Consider the following 18246-nt stretch of genomic DNA (forward strand, 5'->3'; position numbering starts at 1 on the left):
CCTTACTGACACTTTAAGACGCATCATACCAACATTATCACTTCCTCTCTGAAACACAGCAGAACAAACTGGATCTCATTCATGTTATTAACCCTGACATACTGTTCATATTCTGACGCTTCACGGTAAACAGCAGAGAGAGTTTATTCTTTAGGTTTATGGAGAAAAAACATTGACAGTCACAATATATTATGGTCTGTGTTACCTCAAACAGCCACAGTGATTTCAATGACAAGCTGCACAAAAAAAGTTGAATTATATTTTGCATTTTTGTATATTCTGGGTCACTTTAGGAAAAGTCATAAAATTCAGGCTCAAACAAAAGTGTTTTTACTGCTCTCAAATGTAAAAATGAGTCAAATCTGACCTGAACAGTATGTAAGGGTTAAATAGGATTAGTATTAGATTAGATTAGAATTATTAGTATGTGGCTGTAACTAACAAGTATGTTTTTATTATAGACTTTTCTGCTGATTATTGTATTTATAAAATGTCAGAAAATAGTCACAAGTTTCCAGAGCTCACAGTGATGTCAACAATATCAAAATCCTGAAGTTATTCAGTTTATCATCATAGAAAACTGCAAATATTCACATTTGAAAAGATGGAACCAGAAAAGTTTGGGCATTTTTGCTTCAAAGATTATTTAAATTATTAGTTGACAAACACAAACTTATCAAACTGACATTGTTTCAGCTCTCGATTAGTCAAGTTCGTTTAAAAAAATAATCAAAATATGGCCTCATTTATTTACAGTTTCTGCAGAGTATTTTCTGATACTCTGTTTATTTATCAGTAAGTAAATTAAATTGAAATATATTAGATTGAAAAGCATCTTTAATAAATCACTTTGAGCTGTTGGGAACTGCTGACTGACAGTCGTCATAATTTTGAAAATTTATAATCAACTGATCAAAAACTCTAAAAATATGCAAATTTATAAACTTTTATAAACTCGAACATTAAATGTTTGTGTATTTTGTGACTTTAATACAGATTTGATACATTATACTAGAACTATTACATTTGTACCACATATTATACTGGATATATTTAATAAGTTCTGTTTTTTTGGTCCTTTTACATCATACAGGATGGATGTCAGAGATGGAAAAGACCATCAAACTAGTTGTACGATTTCAGGTTTGTGTGGTTTTATCCTGAACTGAAGTTAAAAAGTTTCTGATAAAAGATTTTATCAAGTGATGAACATGGACAGAATATTTAACTTCTAACATGAAATTCAGTTCAGTTCAATCAAAGTGTTAAGATGAAAGTTTTTATTTAACTGAAGTAGTTTTTTTTTCACATCTAATCTGTCATAGTGTGATATGATTGATTTATCCATAAATCCAGTTTATTCAGTGATTTAGTTTTTGTGTTTGACAGAGAAACTTAACAGGATGGACAGTCACTGCTAGAAGGACTGATGGTGGACATTCAACCTAATTATTATAATAATTATAATAATAATAAGTTTACAAAGTATTAAACAGACAGAGCAGCTGAAGCTGAGTAGAACTGATGAGGCCGGTTGTGTTCCTGCTGCTGTTGTTGTCGGATATAACGCTGAATCATGTTTGATTACTTTTTCAGACAATTCTGTATCATTTAGCATCAAGTCAGATATATATCAGCGCTTTCAGAGAAATCTGAGTCATAACTCTTCTTGTCAGACTTGGATGTTGATGTGAACGTTTTGTACAACCAGCCTGGTCGCCAGAATAAAACGTCAGCAACGTACGTTTCTGCAAACCACAGAAACGTTGAATATCTACGTGAAATACGTATCATATTAACATTTGTAAAGTGACGTAGTTCACATGTGATCTATATGATTGATCTGTCCTATATAAGAGGAGGAGGAGGGGCTGGTGGATGGTCAGCAGAGAACACGGTTCGAGACCACCTCGAAACCGAAACCAATGTCCGTTTCCTGTCTCAACCGACTAAAGCGAGTGTTTTCAGCGAAACGTCAGGACATTTGCAGCCATTTTTCTTCTTCTTTCCCCTAACCCTAACCAAGTGGTCTTTGTGCCTAAACCTAACCAGACCTGAACCACTGCGTTGTCACACCATAAAACATCATTATTCAACGGGTAGAAATGTTGATATGATACGTAACTCACATGTTGAAACGTAGATATTCAACGTTTCTGTGGTTTGCAGAAACATTCAATGCAAACGTTTTCTTGTGGCGACTGGGTTGGTACAACTTGAAAACTCCCGTATGACATGAATGCAGCGTTAGTTTCACTGTCCTGAAGCTCCTGACTGGTATCGTTCTAACTGTTGGTTTAACGTAAAAACCTCAGCTGAAGATCTCAGCAGGTCACCTTGACAAACTGCCACCATCTTCTCTGCAGCTGCACGTTCACTGTCGTCCGTTATGAATGAGTTCGTACTCAGCGATGCGTCTCTGGGCTGCACGTAGCTGAATGTCCACAGAGGTCACTCGGACATACGGTAGTTCTACGTGTTACATTTACCTGCATCTCAACAGGAACTGAATCAACCAATCAACTTGTTTAACGAGCAGGTCGTTGAGATTTGGAAAGTGTGCATGTTGACCTACAGTTACCCACAACACCATTCTCTGCGTAGCTTCGCAGACACGTTAATGTGCATCTTCAGAGAAGCTTAAGTCATGACAGATGCAGTTGCCCTCCAACACAGTAGGGGGCAGTGTGACTAATCTAATCTGCAGCGAACATGTCGGAGTATTTTATGAGATTCTGACTTGTAAATATTGTTCACAGCAATTTCCAAGTCGTAATTACGACTTGGAAACTTCTGATGAATCCGACCTGGCACTTCCTGATACAGAAGAACCTGAAAATCAAACAAATATGGACGCTTCACATCAGCCAAAATCTGTGGTTCGTGGTGATTAAACCCACTTTTAATGAATATGGTGTTATATTATAATTCTGTAGTCATACAGTCGTCTCTTCATATTGCAATGTCGCCGCTGTTGCATGTTGACTTTCTGCTGGCGGTGTGTTTCTGAAGGAGGTGGAGGAGGACGTGATTGGCTCGAAGGAACGCAGACAAACGAGCCAATCAGCTACAAGGAGCCACGGCTGCAGACGACGATGTTTTTTAGTCGTTATGTCATTGTAGAGGTTTACAGGTTGAAGTGAACTGAAAAATCCTCATTTGCTAGTTGCTGTGGGCAGATATCAAAGATATTACAGACTGAAATCTGACTGAGAACAAATTCTAAAACTTAAAGAATCACAGTGTCGGTGGTCCGTTCAGTCAGTCGGTTGGTTTTCCAACAAACAAACCGAAGTCAGTGTAAAATATTGCTGACTGGCTATTTGGCTGCTCAGAGCCTGGAGGTGAACAGAAGGTTTGTGAGTCAATAAGATCAATAAAATCAACTGAATACATGATAAAAATATGCTTAACTATAAAGATAATTAGCAAAGAGCTATATATATATATATATATATGTATAATTAGCAAGGAATTGTAAGCAACAAGGAGTTCTGTGGGCGCCTGCTGCTGCTGGTTGTAGAGCAGATCCACCTCCTGCTATCAGGATTTTAAAACGTGGACTCAAACCTGTGTCCTTCTGGGTGCAGGACAGTCTGCGGAGGCCTTTTTCTTCATCTCGTCCCCTGCGGTGAAACCGACACTGTCAGTGCGTCTCATCGGTATCTTTGGACGAGGACGTGTTGACAGAGGAGAGCATGAAGACGTGGCCCTGCAGGAGGTCGGCGTCCAGTAGTTTCCATCGTGTGTTTAATTGCGGTGTCTCGTTCAGCGAGGGCGACCAATTAAAGGCCAGGATTTCATCCGAGACTCAGCCGGACCACCTTCAAGGTGTTCATGCACAAAACATAACGTCTGAAAATCAGACTTATATCAGAAGAATTTGGAGTGTTTTATACAGAGCCTGGGAGGAAAAAACAAATGTGTGCTCTCGATTTAATAATTCCTGCTATCAATTTGATATCATTTCATATATTTGACTTTCTCTCCTTGCTTGGATTGTGGAGATATGTGGATACACTTAAACACAACATGTGTTATCTCTGTTATCTTCCCTTGAATGCGTTTTACAGAATAACTTCTTCTTCTTTTTCAAACTTTTTGCTGACGTGCAAAAGACCTTTATGGCAAAAAATATAAAAATATTTTAAATCGAGAGCACAAATGAGTTTTTTCCGCCTCAGTGACCCCTAGTTCATCTGTAGTTGTCCTGTAAACTTCTTTTTAATGAATAATAAATAAAGGTTATTATTGAAATGATTATGAAGTCAGGTTCGGTCCTGACAGACTCTGATTGGTGGAGCTTGTTGGGGGCGGGACATGCTGCCTGGAAGACTGAACTCAGGGAATAAAAAGCTTGTTGTGACTCAGCTGAAGGTTCACTCTGATCCACTGCAGGTAAGATTCACATCATCTGATCTTACATTTGATCTCATTTCCAGTTTGAGCTTCACAACTAAAAATCTGTTTTAATATTCAGTTTGATTATTGATTTTGAGCTGCAGCACCTGAAAATCTGGTTTCTGTGTTGTTGTTGTTGTTGTTGTTGTTGTTTTTGTTTTGAAAGACTTCAAAACTTGATCAGAAGCATCATTTTAAATTAATATTTATGTTTAATAAACTAATAATTTAAAATACATGTCAGTAACAAATGTAAATATATGGAACAATTTTAAGGATGATTTAAATCTTTCAGTAAACAAATGTAATGATGTGTTTGTGATCTGCTTCTGTTGAAACAGCTGATCAGTATTTACAGCCTCCATCAGTTTAATCTCTTTCAACATTAACTCTGTGAGAGCGATTTATTTAATATGATTTATTTTAAGACCAAAGTAAAGATCGATTAATCCTCAGTTTCTGTTTTGTTTTATTTGTTTACATTAAGTTTTGATTTTAATCGTCTTTGTCCTTTTTAAAATGTGTTTCCTGCAGTTTTTTTATATGAACTATTATTATTGTTATTATCATTATTATTTATAAAAGAATGATATGACACAAACAAATATTTAATTCCACACAAATTATTTTGTGTTAAAACGTAAAATCTACCAAATAGTTTAACATTTCTCACAGATAAACACAAACATGATAAAATGAGACATGTTTGTGCTCAATATTTGAATAAAATATCAACATAATCTGATTAATATGATTGTGTTTACTGTGTAGTATTTACAGTATTTACTAAGATGTAAAGCTGCTGAATCACGTTTTCTCTCAACATGATGAGAAAATGTTAATTAACATATTTAAGTTGCAAAAACGTTGAAACTGAACGTCTGAGTGAAATTTTCACAACGTACTTTGTTGTTTTTTTTCCACTAAAATCTCTGATGTTGCAGTAAAATCTCAGCTGGTAGAAACTGCAGCAGCATGAAAGTGTTTATGTTCAGACTTGGTTCAGGTCAGAGAACACACAGGACTCAGGATGTGAACTCGGGTCTCCGCATCCACCTCGACCTCTGACCTCTGACCCCCGACCCCCCCCCTCCACTGCAGAGACAGATATATATGTATCTTCATCGATGTGAACGTCTTCCACAGATTATGTTTGTTAACACAACGTCACTGTGAAGCAGTTTAGTCGTGTATGAAGGTGATTTGCGGGAGGCAGAGTTGTTAAAGAGCTCCTTTAAAAACAACAAAGTGCTTCACAGAGACATGAGGATTATAATCAAATAAAAACATAATTATGAAAATCAAGTAGAAACAAAAGTGTAGAATAAAATAAATAAAATTTGGATAAAATCCTGAAAACACAGAGAACAGCCAGAGGAGAGAGAGACGGGTCTTAAGATGAGTTTTAAAATGTCACTGAATGAGTGTTATTAACTCTACAAGTTACAGTTTCAATTATTCATGAAAACAAGACATTACTCACATGAAAATAATCTCCTCAGTCTCTGCTGTTGTAAATAAATCCAGCTAAACTGATCCAGTTTTAATCTCTGATATCATCTCTGTCTGTTGTAGAGGACGGACGTGGCGGGAAAACAGCTTTTCAGATGAAGTTTGGAGAAACATGAGCTCAGAGCAGGAAGTGAGATGTAAAAACGTCCTGGTTCACTTTACTGCAGGTTATTCATAACCAATCAGACAGCAGGGCTCAGAGTGTTTGACACATGTTTAATCAGGTGATCAGGACGATGTCAGAAGAAGGAAGGAGGCAACACACTGTTATTATCTGACACGTTGATCACAGTTCGATCATTTATCAGTCGAAACATCGTATTGACGACGTTTCTGCATTGTGAGGATGATTTTAACCTCGAAACATCAAAGAGCTGTTTGTGGGTTCAGGATTAGATAAACGGCTCAGAAATGCATGAAGTCGATGAGTAAAGAACATTTACAGTGTGTGTGTGTGTGTGTGTGTGTGTGTGTGTGTGTGTGTGTGATTGTGTGTGTGTGTGTGTGCGTGTGCGTGTGCGTGTGTGTGTGATTGTGTGTGTGTGATTGTGTGTGTGTGTGTGTATTCAGATGGAGGCGGAGCTACAGCAGATCCTGGTCCAGGTGTCCGACCTGCAGCACTGGAGGGAAGTTTTCACCCAGAAAACTCATAACAACACATTTACAATTTGTAGGATGATTTCTGTCTGATTGATTAATTGATTGATTGATTGATTGATTGAATCTTCAGATCCTTTTCACTATCACACTTTCAATTTTATAATTCTTTAGTAGTTCTAAACTGTATTAATGTTACATCATTTTCCTTACAGGCTGCAATCAAGACATGGAATCGTAAGTGTTCATTATACATCCATCTATCTGTGTGTGTGTGTGTGTGTGTGTGTATGTCAGTGTGTGTGTGTGTCTGTCAGTGTGTGTGTCTGTATGTCAGTGTGTGTGTCTGTATGTCAGTGTGTGTGTCAGTGTGTGTGTGTGTGTGTGTGTGTGTCAGTGTGTGTGTGTGTGTGTCAGTGTGTATGTGTGTGTGTGTGTCAGTGTGTGTGTGTGTGTGTCAGTGTGTGTGTGTGTGTGTGTCAGTGTGTGTGTGTGTGTGTGTGTGTGTGTGTCAGTGTGTATGTGTGTGTGTGTGTGTGTGTATGTCAGTGTGTGTGTGTCAGTGTGTGTGTGTGTGTGTGTGTGTGTGTGTGTCAGTGTGTGTGTGTGTGTGTGTGTGTGTGTGTGTGTGTGTGTCAGTGTGTGTGTGTGTGTGTGTGTGTGTGTGTGTGTCAGTGTGTGTGTGTGTGTGTGTGTGTGTGTGTGTGTGTGTGTGGATGGTGGGTGATGATCAGGTGTCGTATTCACAAAACATCTTGAAGCTAAAAGTTTCTCCTGACTGGTCGAGTCAGGAGAAACATCTAAAGATAAATAAGATAAAATCTACTGGACGCCTCAATATTTTACTTTGTTTCATGGATGAAACTGTGACTGTTTGTAAAATATTCACAATATTTGTTCATGAAACTAACGTCAAGTGTTTCTCAGCAGCTTTGTGAGAGAAAAAACTCTTACTAATGAGCTTTTACTGTCATTTAGTTTACCATCCCTACCCCCACCCCTTTGTGCATACATCCCCTGATCAGATGCGATCTTGCTTCCACCTGAGCTGCGGACTAATACTGTGCGAGCTCAGGAACTCTGACAGTAAACTCGTAGCTCATTGGTTCTCCTGGTAGCGACTCCGTGGAGGAGAGAGTCCTCGGTAAACAGAGTAATGATGCGTACAGGCTCAGCTCTGCTCTCTGCCGACCCGGACGCTTCACTGCACTCAGTTCAGCTTTCACTCGGCCGGTTTGTGTGAATCTGATCCTGTAACACACACACTCAGTGTTTAGTTTCAGTGGCGGTGCTGGTGAGGGTCTGTATATCTACCTGCTGCCTCACTCTGCATGCTGCTCACCTGTTCCTGCGACTCCTCTCACAGAGCTTAAACAGCAGAAACACCAGAACCAGTATCATTAATATATAGAAGCAGGAGTCTTAACCATAATGGTGAAGAGGCTGCAGCTGGAGTACTAAACCTAGTACAGCTGGTAGTATTAGTAGTAGTTAGTAGTTATTCAGTACTTGTAGGTGATGACAGACTGCAGACTGGACTACATTGAGCTGCTTCAACAGGAAGTCAACAAGAATCCTGATGTGAGTGATGACAATTATTATTTACATCCTTCTGTTCAACTGTATCTACTACTACTACTACATTACTACTCCCACTACTACTACTACTACCACCATCCCTACTACTACTGCTACTACTACTACCACTACTGCTACTACTGCCACTACTACAAATGGCGCTAGATGTAAAGTCAGAGGATCAAAGTTATTGTACTTCATCCTGAGGGGAACATGAGCGTGTGAAGCTAATTTCACAGTAATCCATCCAATAGTTGTTGAGATATTTCAGTAAATAAGTCAGAGGATCCACCAGAGTTATTAGGATTCATTGTCGTCTGGGAGGCAGGAAGGGATTTAGACCGATAGCCGTTGAAGTCTCATGGGCGCTGAGGTGTTTCCTGCTCTCCTCAGAGGCTGGTGGATGTGGGGAAGGAGGAGGAGCAGGAGGAGACCCCTCCACCCTGCAGGACCCTCCCAGCGCCCTGCTCCATCCCGAGAAGGCTGGTCATCTCCCCGAGCCTCGGAGGAACACCGGTCACCCCACATCTGACAGAGGTGAGACCGACCAACAAATACTCACCAAAACATAAGTCTGTCTCACAGGAAACATGAACGGGTCACCTGACACTGCTGCTGTCTGGAAGTTAAACTGATCACAAACACCAAATAGACCTGGTATGCAATCACAGCAGGGGGTTAAATGGGGAATTTATGGTTATTTGTGACCTCTTCTTTATCTTGTCTTGATTAAGAGCTTGTCTGGTTCAGGTAGAAGTTCGAACCTGAGAAACAACTTCAGTAAAAACAGTCTCAAGTATTTGAGCATGCATGATTTGTTGTTGAGTTGTTTAGTTGACACCAGCTCCGCCTGTCCTGCTCAGCAGCTCCTGTTGTTGTTTGTCTTCATGTTCAGAGCTTGAGGAGGATTTTATTTGGTGGAACGTTTCACGTCTTCAACTACGAGTGGAGGAAATCTTTCTTCCAGTTTAGAGAACCGAACTCTGAGTTGTCCTTTGCTCTGGAGACTGACAGGGTGAGAACCACCTGCTATTACTGCTGCAGATACTACTACTACTATAACTAATACTGCTGCTACTGGTAGCATTGCTACATCTAGTAATGCTACTAGAGATACCTCAGTGTTGATACTTCTACTGTTACAACTTTTAATTCTGCCATGAATCTTGCTGACACTCACAGGTTCATATCATCACATTAAATGTCTTGTAGTAAAACCATGTAGGTCTCACCTGGTCAGGTGTGTGTTTCAGGGCGGGGCTCAGGCCGTTCAGATGGTCGTCCAGGCTCGCATCATTAAATACCTGCTGTTCAGCCGGCAGAGCAGCTCAGAGGGACGGACGCTGCACAGGTGAGGTGTCAGTCTTTGTTACATCATCATGTCCAGAGTGAAGGTGATACTTCCATCAGTTAACAAGATCGTGTCACATGAAAACAAATCCCTGCAACATGATCGTTGAGACAATACAAGACTACAGCTGGAAAAACGACCAACAAACAAACACCTCCATCAGAACCATCCATCGAGACCCTGACGTCAGAGTTCTGGAAACAGTAAAAGCGGTCAGTCCGTCAGTCGAGTCTGTCCATCAGATGCCCAAACCACCTCAACCGACCCCTTTCAACTTGAGGGAGCAGTTCCTTCCATGTGTCTGGGCTCCTCATCTTGTCTCTAGACATGAGTTCAGCCACCTCATGAAGGGAACTCATTCAACCACTTGTAATCTCGTGCTTTAGCCAGGACCCAAAGCTCATGACAGCAGGGGTTTGGAACATACTGTATGTCCATCTGTTTGTTTCGTGCCACTTATACAGGTCTGAGTCATAGTGGCAGCAGACTAGCAAAGGTCGCCGTCTCCCGAGCAATGTCTTCCAGCTCTTCCTTAGGAGTCTCTAGACATTCCCTGGCAGGATGGGATGTATAATCCCTCCAATATGTTCTGAGCCTGCCCCGGGTCTCCTCCCAGTTGGACATGTCCATAATACCTGCACAGGGAGGTATCCTGGAGGATCCTGATCAGATGTCTAAAGCAGTTAAATTGACTCCATTCAACATGAAGGAGCAGTGGTTCCTTCCAGATGTCCCTGCTCCTCACCTCGTCTGTAAGACTGAACCCAAACACCCTGTGAAGGAACCTGAAATCTCATTCTTTTGGCCACCCAAAGCTCATGACTACAGGGGGTTGGAACATAAATCCACCCATTACTTTGCTGCTACTTATCCAGGTCAGCATCCCAGTAGCAGCAAGCTAAACAAGGTAGTCCTCCAGCTCTACCTGGAGGATCCCAAGGTGTTCCCAAGCAGGATCGGATATATAATCCCTCCACTGTGTTCTGGGTCTGCCCCAAGGTCTCCACCAGAGTCCACAAGGTGACGGAGCAGCAATCTTTTCTGAGTTCTATTCAGATGTCTGAGCTCCTCATGGTCCCTAAAGGCCACAATATACAGAACTGTGCAAAGGTTTTAGGCACTTAGAGTAAAGTGAGGATATTTTCAAAAATAATGCCATTAATAGTTTTGGATCATTTAACTTGATAAAGAGTTGAGTAAACATCAGAAACCTAAAGTAAATCAATATGTTGCTGTGAGCAGCTTTGCCTTTAAACAGCAGCAGTGTTTCAGCTACTTGGCAGGTCGGTTGTTCCTGCATCTTGGAGAAGTCGTAACAGTTCTTCTTCAGATGTTTCTGTCTCTTCATGTTAATCTCAGACTGACTCCATGATGTTGAGATCAGAGACCATCTGTTGCAGGACTCCTTGTTCTTCTGGTTGCTGAAGATAGTTCTTTATGACTCTGGCTGGATGTTTGGACTCATTGTCATGATCAGACATCTCTGATGGTTTGTGACCTAAAACTTTTGCACAGTATTGTATATACTCCAAAACAAACAGCGGACGCAGATCTGTTTATTCTACATTTGGTGGGGTCCTAAAATTTGGTCAGCACATCCTCGTGGACATGACGAAGATGATAGATGACAAAATGTACGTCATGGTGACCCAAGCAGACCTTCACAGCTACTCTGAAGTATAATTTAGGATTAGAGCTGAGCCCAGCCAACCTGTGAAGGAAACTCACTTCACTCGCTTGTATCTGTCACTACTCAGAGATGACGACTACAGCTGAGAGTTGGAACATAAAATAACTGTCAGTCTGGACTTTCACAGCTTTGTTTATTAAATCCTGGCTGTTACAACTGGATTCTTTAGATAATCTGGTTGTTTTTGTTGACTGCTTCTGTTTCTCGCTCCGTCAGACTTCTTTTTAGTGATGTCACCGTATTCCCAGATTTCACAGGGTTGTTATTACAGTGTATTATTGTTTTAGTATCTCTGTTATTTTGTCCACCCCCCGTCATGTACCTCATGTCTCCAGTCTGTGTGAGGTAGGTCAGAGGGAGCAGGAGAGGGCGTTGGCGGCAGCGTTGTCTGACAGCCTCTGGTTGGCCGGCCAGGAGCTCAGTGCCACCGTTACCTTGGTAACCGAAGACTACTGCATCACACCTCACTTGGACTACAAACTGGACAACTTCACAGAGAGGGTACCAGACAGGCATTTCATGATTAACATGAGTTTAACAGTTGACGATGCAGATTTAAAATGTTCTTTAGAGGCTTGATAGTTTTGTTATCAGTCTGTCATCATGGAGGAACTGTCGACTGTCTTTTAGCTGCAGCTGTTCACATTTAACAAGAAAGAAGACGTCAGAAAGTTCATCCTCGATCACATTCAGTGTGTGAGTAAATTTATCACTAAATCAATGACTCTTATCAGCGTCTAAAGTGGTGAGAATTTCTTCGGCAGCATGCGAACTAAATAAATTAAATAAAATGAGGCCAAAGTTTAAAATAATAAATAAGTATATAAGACAGTTTTAGATGGTGACTTGTTTTCTTGTTGTAGTTTAAAGAGGAGGGAAGTCATGGAGTCATCTTGTTCCTGTACAGCCTCATCTGCTCCCGCACAGTCGACAGGTAACTAGACTGAAACCTTGAGATGACGTTAGCGTCCCCCACAGGCTGCAGAGATCATTACACCTGACGATATGAAACTTTTACACAGATGTTATGGTTTAGTATGTGGCAACACGTTATACATCATGATTTCTTAAAGAAATAATCTGCAAGAAATAGTTTTTAATCAGTTTACTTGGAGCTGATGTTCGTTCTACAACTGGACAGATAATCCTGTTGATTATTTCCACCAACAGATGTGATGCAAACACAACACACAGAGTGTAAATTCTTCTGTTTTGCATTAACAAAGACAACAACTGTCTGGTTTACTGAGAGGAAAACAGGACATGCGATCAGTCCATACAATCAAAATCTGTCCTCCTCTTCCTGTCAGGCTGAGGGAGGATCTGGACTCCACCACCTCCCATCTGCTGTACATCAGTCTGGGCAACTTCGTCTGTCGTCAGGTAATAAGCTCACCTTCCCCGTTCTGTGTTTATGCTTTAATTAAGAAATAAATGCACCGATACTGGTGAGAAGTACTTGAAGTTTGCAGTACTCGGGGTTCCTTCACAGGTTGTAGACTTGAAGGTAAATAACTGCAGGTCTCTGCTCCTGCATCTCTGCAGGCTTTACTGAACCTGTTGCTGACAGGCAGAGCCAGTCCTCACGTCTTCAACGGGACTCTGTATTTTGGGGAGGACGGCCGGCCTCTGGAGCGCCCCCTGCAGGGCATCCTGACTCGCAGCGATGTGGGATATCTGCACTGGAGCCGAGAGCAGATGGAGCGAGGCAGACTGCCACAGGTCCAACCTTTTTCCTTCTTACTTCTACTGCTGCTGCTTTTTAACCAATTTATTCTTAACCATTAACAATAAATAATTAGGACAGCTGCTAAAAGTATAGATACAAAAGCCTTAAGAAAAACTGTTTTGTGCTACTACTGATGTTACTACTAATATTTAGAGACCTGGTTGAGAGACATAATCTGGTACAGTTTACCACTACTACACTACAACTACTATTACTGTTAGTAGCTGTCTGTCCAGCCACCTGTTTTCATCTGTATTTTTTGCATAAAAACACCTGAGTGAAAACTTAGAAAAATCTCGAAATATTGGGAGACGTTTTTATGCTTGTCTGAGGTGTAAAAGTATTTGTGTAGAGAAAAACCAAATGTAAACAATGGATGTATAATAAGAGCTGGATAGGGCGCCGCTGCTCAGCCTTGCTTCCGGTTTCTCCCAGTGGTCACTCGCGGTATTGCAGTGGCCCGTAAACTATTTTCCCCTTTGACCTCCATTAAAAAAGAGACGCCTGTAATTAGTTTATCTGTTAATATTCACTCAACAGCAAAGGATGAAACAAACATTCACATTTGCTTTGGATGAATTCAGATAGAATTCTGCTGAACGTGGATGGAAACCTGGCTGTTGTTAAGGTGGAATTACTTGTGCATCACAGTGCACAGCGACCCGCCTCCAGCATGACACTCGCATCAAAGTTCAGCGTCTAATTTCACTCATTGATAACACTAGATGGATGTATTACACATGATCAGGTTGCATCATGCACCAAGTCATTGTGTTTACATCCGAGTTTTCCTCTGGAGGAAACGTTGAACCTTATAGAGATGTGAGACAGGATATCATTTAAATACAGAGATAAAAGAGCTGCGGTACTACAGTAAAAGTACAAATACTCTACTACAAGTAAAAGTACTGCATGAAAAAGTACATAAGTATTATGAGCTTGATGTAGTTAAAGTATTGCAGTAAAAGTAGTGGTTTGGTCCCTCTGACTGATATATTATTATATATGACATCATTAGATTATTAATAGTGAAGCATCAGTGTTAGAGCAGCATGTTACTGTTGTAGCTGCTGGAGGTGGAGCTAGTTTACACTACTTTATATACAGTTAGCTAGTTTAGTCCAGTGGTTCCCAACCTAGGGGTCGGGCCCCTCCAAAGGGTCAGCAGATAAATCTGAGGGGTGGTGAGATGATTAATGGGAGAGGAAAGAAGAAAAAACAAAGTTCTGATACACAAATCTGTTTTCAGTTTTTGGACTTTTTCTCTAATCTTTGATTTTTGCTGAAATATTGGATCATTTGAACATTTATTGAAATGAAAGCATGTGAGAAGTTTAGAGGGAAAAATCACTATTTGGTGGAGCTGTTAACAACTCATAGACATGTGAAATGTGACCCCGACTACACACTGCTTTTTGTAAGACGTCAAAAGACAAAAAGGTTGGAAACCACTGGTTTCATCTTTAACAATGTGTTGTATTTTAAAAGCTTGTTATATTATCCATTGTGTCAAATCTTCATCTGAAAAGTAACTAAAGCTGTCAAATAAATGTAGTGGAGTAGAAAGTACAATATTTCCCTCTGAAGTGTAGAAAGTAGCATCACATGGAAATACTCAAGTAAAGTACTCAGTTACTTTCAACCCTGTAAAGGAACGTATTTTCTCTCCTGGAAGACATTCAGTGTTGCACTCTGTTGTTCACATGAAAAGTGACAGAAATATTGTCAAGAATGAAAAAACCTCCAATCACAGCTGACCAATCACTGACATCACGAGAGGTCCCTGAGTCATAACGGCTGATGTGTCCAGTAGTTTATCTGCAGACACAAACACACACAACCAAACTCATGACCCCCCTCCCAGGTTACACCTGGTGGAGATAATAATAATCGTTATCTTCTCTTGTGTGCAGGTGGGCAGCATGTTGAAGACTCCTAGGTTTCCAGTCTGGGTTTGTTGCATCAACAGCAGCTTCTCGGTTCTGTTCAGTCTGAACCGCTCGCTGCTGTCCGACTGGAAGATGGAGCATCTGTTCCATCTCTACTTCTACAGCGGCCAGCCCTCCCAGAAAACCACAGCCAGACTGACCATCGGTGAGTCACGCTCTGCTCCTCCATCATCTGCTGCCGTCTGTGCGTCTCTAACACGGCGTCTGTCGTCTTCTGTAGATACTCATTCCCACCACTGGGAGGCGTCGCCCAGGAACTCAGGCGGAGACCCGGAGAAGAGGTTTCCTTCACTGGAGATGACCGTCAGGACCAAGTGGGATGGAGCCGCCATCAACTGGAACGGCACCTCGCCTTTCTACTGAGCAGGAAGAAGATCCACATACCAGACCTGATCAGACTGCAGAGAATCTGGATCCAGAGAGGACGTCGGATCCCTGCTCTGCCCCATAACTGTGTTTTTAGGTCACAAAGTTCTGATGAACCCACAAAATAAAAGTCATTTTCAGTGCTGTATTTTTTTTTTTTTCAATCTCAATACATTTTATGACCAAAAATAAAGACTCAGGAGCAACTTTATTTCTGGGAGTCATGTCAAATCACGGTTTTAAAGGATCAACCACAGACTGTAGAGCTGCAACCATTAATCAATTAGCTGATTGACAGAAAATTTTTTAGCAGAAATGCAAAATATTTGATGTTTCGAGATTCTGAAATGTGAGAATTTTCTGCTTTTACTTGTTTTGGTTGAACAAAACAGGCAATACGAGGACAACAATAACTGTTGCAGCTCTACATAATACATGAAAAGGAAATACATGTAACAACATGAGTTCCACTTTATTTCTTTGGCATTCTTAATCTTCCATACGGGTACATTGTGCACATAGAATCTGTGAGTCCCAGAGAACAACCAGCAATCCGTTTTTCATGCAGTTTATGACTATTTGTGTACTTAAATGCAGCTGTATTGTTCACTCTTTGCTTTTATGTTGTTCATATTGTATGTGATAATATGAACCATTCATTTATTCGTTGTGTGTATCCTGATGTTGACTTGTTGTTTGTCTTCTGGGTTTCACTGTCGGTTCCACACAGTAAAACCTGCTCAGTGTTTTCTTGTCTCTCAGTTTTTAACAGCTTCTGACCTCCAGCTGTGGTTCCCAAACCCAGGCCCGGGGACCTGCAGGGGTCCTGAAAGAGGCTCTTGGAAGTCCTCAACAAAGTGACAGCTTGAACCTTTTCCTGTCACGTTCCTGAACGCAGGACGTACAAGCAGGAACAAACAACAAAGTCCTTCTGGTCGGTTATTTAAACCATCCCGCTCCACTGTAAGGACGTGTACGCCACTCCTCCGTCTGTCCCCGGCGAGCAGAGCAGGACGGTCTTCTTGACGTTCGATCCCAGACGAGCCACAGCGAGGACGTCCAGCAGACAGACGGACTCGTCCAGAGAGAGACAGACAGCGATGAAGTGAGCGTGGAAACGAAGAGGGTCACCTGGAGACAACAACAGCAAATGTTTTCTGTTCTGTTTAATCTGTTGATCTAAACGTGAGATGACGCTGTGTTGTTTGTTTTATCAGGTGGGATTTTAAAGCAGGTTGACATCGTTGTTTCATATCAACAAAAATGTGGTGAAAAGCAAAAAGATGACAGAGAGACGAACAGTTTAACTCATAATGAACCTCTGAAACAGTCAAACTAAAACTGAACAATTTCAATTATTTAACTGTTAACGGTTATTATTTTCAAAATAAAACTGTCTAAAACCAAACAGTGATGAGTCGGACACTGACCTGGATAGACGAGGAAGTCTCCTCCGAACTTCCCCGCTGAGGTCAGGTAGAAGCCCCGCCCCCTCAGGTCTCTGAACACCTGGTACCTGGCGTCGCAGTGCGGGTCGTCCAGCCCTCTCATTGGCCAATCGGCCTGCAGGAAGGCCCGGGCCTCGGGGCAGTAGGATAACCCCGCCCTCGCCGTGCTCAGCTGGACCGCTAACCCTGACCGAGGGAAGGTAAAGCTTCGGTCCAGGGCCTCCAGGCGGCCCTTCAGGGCCTCGTCTGCGGTCTCAGCTTCAGGCTCTGCACCTGAGAGGACCAGGACTGTTAGATCAGACTGCACACGCAACAGACCAGGTTCAAGTAGAAAACCATCAACTTCACTTTGGAGGCAGCGAGACATGCAGAATGGTTGTCATGGTGACGGCTCGCTCTCACCTGCGTGTGATGAGCTCATGGCTCTGAGCAGCGCTGACTTCCTGTCCTCCAGAGCGAGGACACTCTGCTCCTCATAACTCCTCTGCTGGTCCTCCTCGTACTTTTCCACCTGCTGACGGAGCTCCGCCCCTCCTCCATCCTGCTGACACTAACAACAAATCAAACACACCCTCTGTGATTCTGCAAACAAATCCAACACACCCTCTGGTAAATAAACCCACCGGTGGTCCAGGCGGCAGGGCGGCGGCAGCGTGGCGTTCAGTCAGCAGTCTCTCCTCCTCCGGCAGCAGCAGCAGCGGGCGGCCCAGTCGGGTGTTCTGTCGGGGGGTTCGGGCCAGTGAACCCAGTAGCGCCCCCACCAGACCCTGAGACCTCACTGTCCGCAGGTCCTCCACCCTCCACAGCAGGGGGGCCGAGTCACACAGACCGACACCAATCACCGGGGATGAAGACTCCTCCTCCTCCTCCTCCTCCTCCTCCTCCTCCCTGTAGGGAGGGTCAGCCATCACCACAGTCTCTGGGAAACAGGAAACCAGTCAGTGATTGGTACCAGACATTTATTTATTTATTTATTAGACCTTGATATATATGTTCAAGTATTTTCTAGACAAGCTCAAGGTAACCAGTTGTTTTGGGTCAACACAAAGCAAAATGTCACGTGGATGCTGACGTCATTTAGAAATACGTGATGGAAAACGAGAGTGTAAAGTGTGAACGGCTCACCTTGCTGGACAGGTGAACACTGATACACGGTTATACTTTTCCAGCTCGAGGTCTTGCAAAGATGATATTTTCTTAAATGTGTTTTTAGTGTTGACTTATACAATCAGATTCACCGAATATGTGACGGACCACAGCTGCTGCTGCTGCTGCTGCTGGGAACGGAAACCAGTTAGCTTGCAAAGCAGTTGAGACGTAACCGGAACCGATCGATGATCGATGACATTACATCTATGATCGATCCCTGCTTCAAACAGCTAGAAAGAATCCCGGAGTGTTACCAACCTGTCAGCACGTGTACTGGTTTCCTCCTCTCGCGCTCCTCTTCACGACATGCCGTAAACTGGTCCGGTGGTAGTTTTAACTTCAACGATTTAAACTACAAAACATCAGCACCAAAAACCAAAAACACTAAACACGTTTATAAACTTTGAATAAACAAGCGAACAGCGAGCTGCTCATCTCCGTGTCTGAGTGCAGCGGGGTGTGTTTGATATAAAGAC

At 42.1% G+C, this 18246-nt stretch overlaps 3 protein-coding genes across 11 annotated transcripts in view; 2 read left to right on the plus strand and 1 right to left on the minus strand.

Annotated features, from left to right (window-relative positions):
* clrn1 (clarin 1) overlaps positions 1–307 on the plus strand; it is a 5710-nt gene extending 5403 nt beyond the window's left edge. Inside the window, exon 3 of the mRNA XM_044353905.1 lies at positions 1–307. This exon is cut by the window's left edge and continues 345 nt beyond it. The gene's annotated coding sequence lies outside the window, so the exon portion shown is untranslated.
* A 1804-nt stretch (positions 308–2111) lies between these two features.
* mindy4b (MINDY family member 4B) lies at positions 2112–15832 on the plus strand. 3 transcript variants are annotated; one of them, XM_044353868.1, is made up of 12 exons: positions 2112–2466; positions 4288–4398; positions 6484–6747; positions 8482–8625; positions 8984–9103; positions 9342–9439; positions 11465–11630; positions 11760–11825; positions 11993–12063; positions 12440–12512; positions 12675–12851; positions 14772–15832. In XM_044353868.1, the coding sequence occupies exons 3-12, from the start codon at positions 6703–6705 to the stop codon at positions 15168–15170; spliced, it is 1359 nt and encodes a 452-aa protein (XP_044209803.1). In that variant the 5' UTR covers positions 2112–2466; positions 4288–4398; positions 6484–6702; the 3' UTR covers positions 15171–15832. The 3 variants fall into 3 exon arrangements, with proteins under 3 accessions (XP_044209803.1, XP_044209804.1, XP_044209802.1); XM_044353869.1 differs by lacking the exons at positions 2112–2466; positions 4288–4398; positions 6484–6747 and adding an exon at positions 7502–8091 and having other exon boundaries at positions 14772–14952; positions 15028–15832; XM_044353867.1 differs by lacking the exons at positions 2112–2466; positions 4288–4398; positions 6484–6747 and adding an exon at positions 7502–8091.
* tsen34 (TSEN34 tRNA splicing endonuclease subunit) lies at positions 15363–18246 on the minus strand. 7 transcript variants are annotated; one of them, XM_044353897.1, is made up of 6 exons: positions 18029–18246; positions 17747–17892; positions 17245–17540; positions 17024–17171; positions 16604–16894; positions 15363–16304 (listed from the first exon to the last, which is right to left on the minus strand). In XM_044353897.1, the coding sequence occupies exons 3-6, from the start codon at positions 17527–17529 to the stop codon at positions 16117–16119; spliced, it is 912 nt and encodes a 303-aa protein (XP_044209832.1). In that variant the 5' UTR covers positions 17530–17540; positions 17747–17892; positions 18029–18246; the 3' UTR covers positions 15363–16116. The 7 variants fall into 7 exon arrangements, with proteins under 7 accessions (XP_044209832.1, XP_044209833.1, XP_044209831.1 ...); XM_044353898.1 differs by having other exon boundaries at positions 17747–17895; XM_044353896.1 differs by having other exon boundaries at positions 17747–17898.

The sequence above is a fragment of the Thunnus albacares genome, chromosome 6, assembly GCF_914725855.1.
Source record: "Thunnus albacares chromosome 6, fThuAlb1.1, whole genome shotgun sequence".
Taxonomy (NCBI): Eukaryota; Metazoa; Chordata; class Actinopteri; order Scombriformes; family Scombridae; genus Thunnus; species Thunnus albacares.

Excerpts from the sequence above, each read along its gene's own strand:
- mindy4b (XM_044353867.1), top strand. The coding sequence starts at position 8,029 with ATGACAGACTGCAGACTGGACTACATTGAGCTGCTTCAACAGGAAGTC. Across the intron at positions 9,440-11,464 it reads GAGGGACGGACGCTGCACAG|TCTGTGTGAGGTAGGTCAGA; the intron begins GTGAGGTGTCAG and ends TCATGTCTCCAG. Across the intron at positions 12,064-12,439 it reads TGCTCCCGCACAGTCGACAG|GCTGAGGGAGGATCTGGACT; the intron begins GTAACTAGACTG and ends TCTTCCTGTCAG.
- tsen34 (XM_044353894.1), bottom strand. The coding sequence starts at position 17,529 with ATGGCTGACCCTCCCTACAGGGAGGAGGAGGAGGAGGAGGAGGAGGAG. Across the intron at positions 17,172-17,244 it reads CCCTGCCGCCTGGACCACCG|TGTCAGCAGGATGGAGGAGG; the intron begins GTGGGTTTATTT and ends ATTTGTTGTTAG. Across the intron at positions 16,895-17,023 it reads CATGAGCTCATCACACGCAG|GTGCAGAGCCTGAAGCTGAG; the intron begins GTGAGAGCGAGC and ends TGGTCCTCTCAG.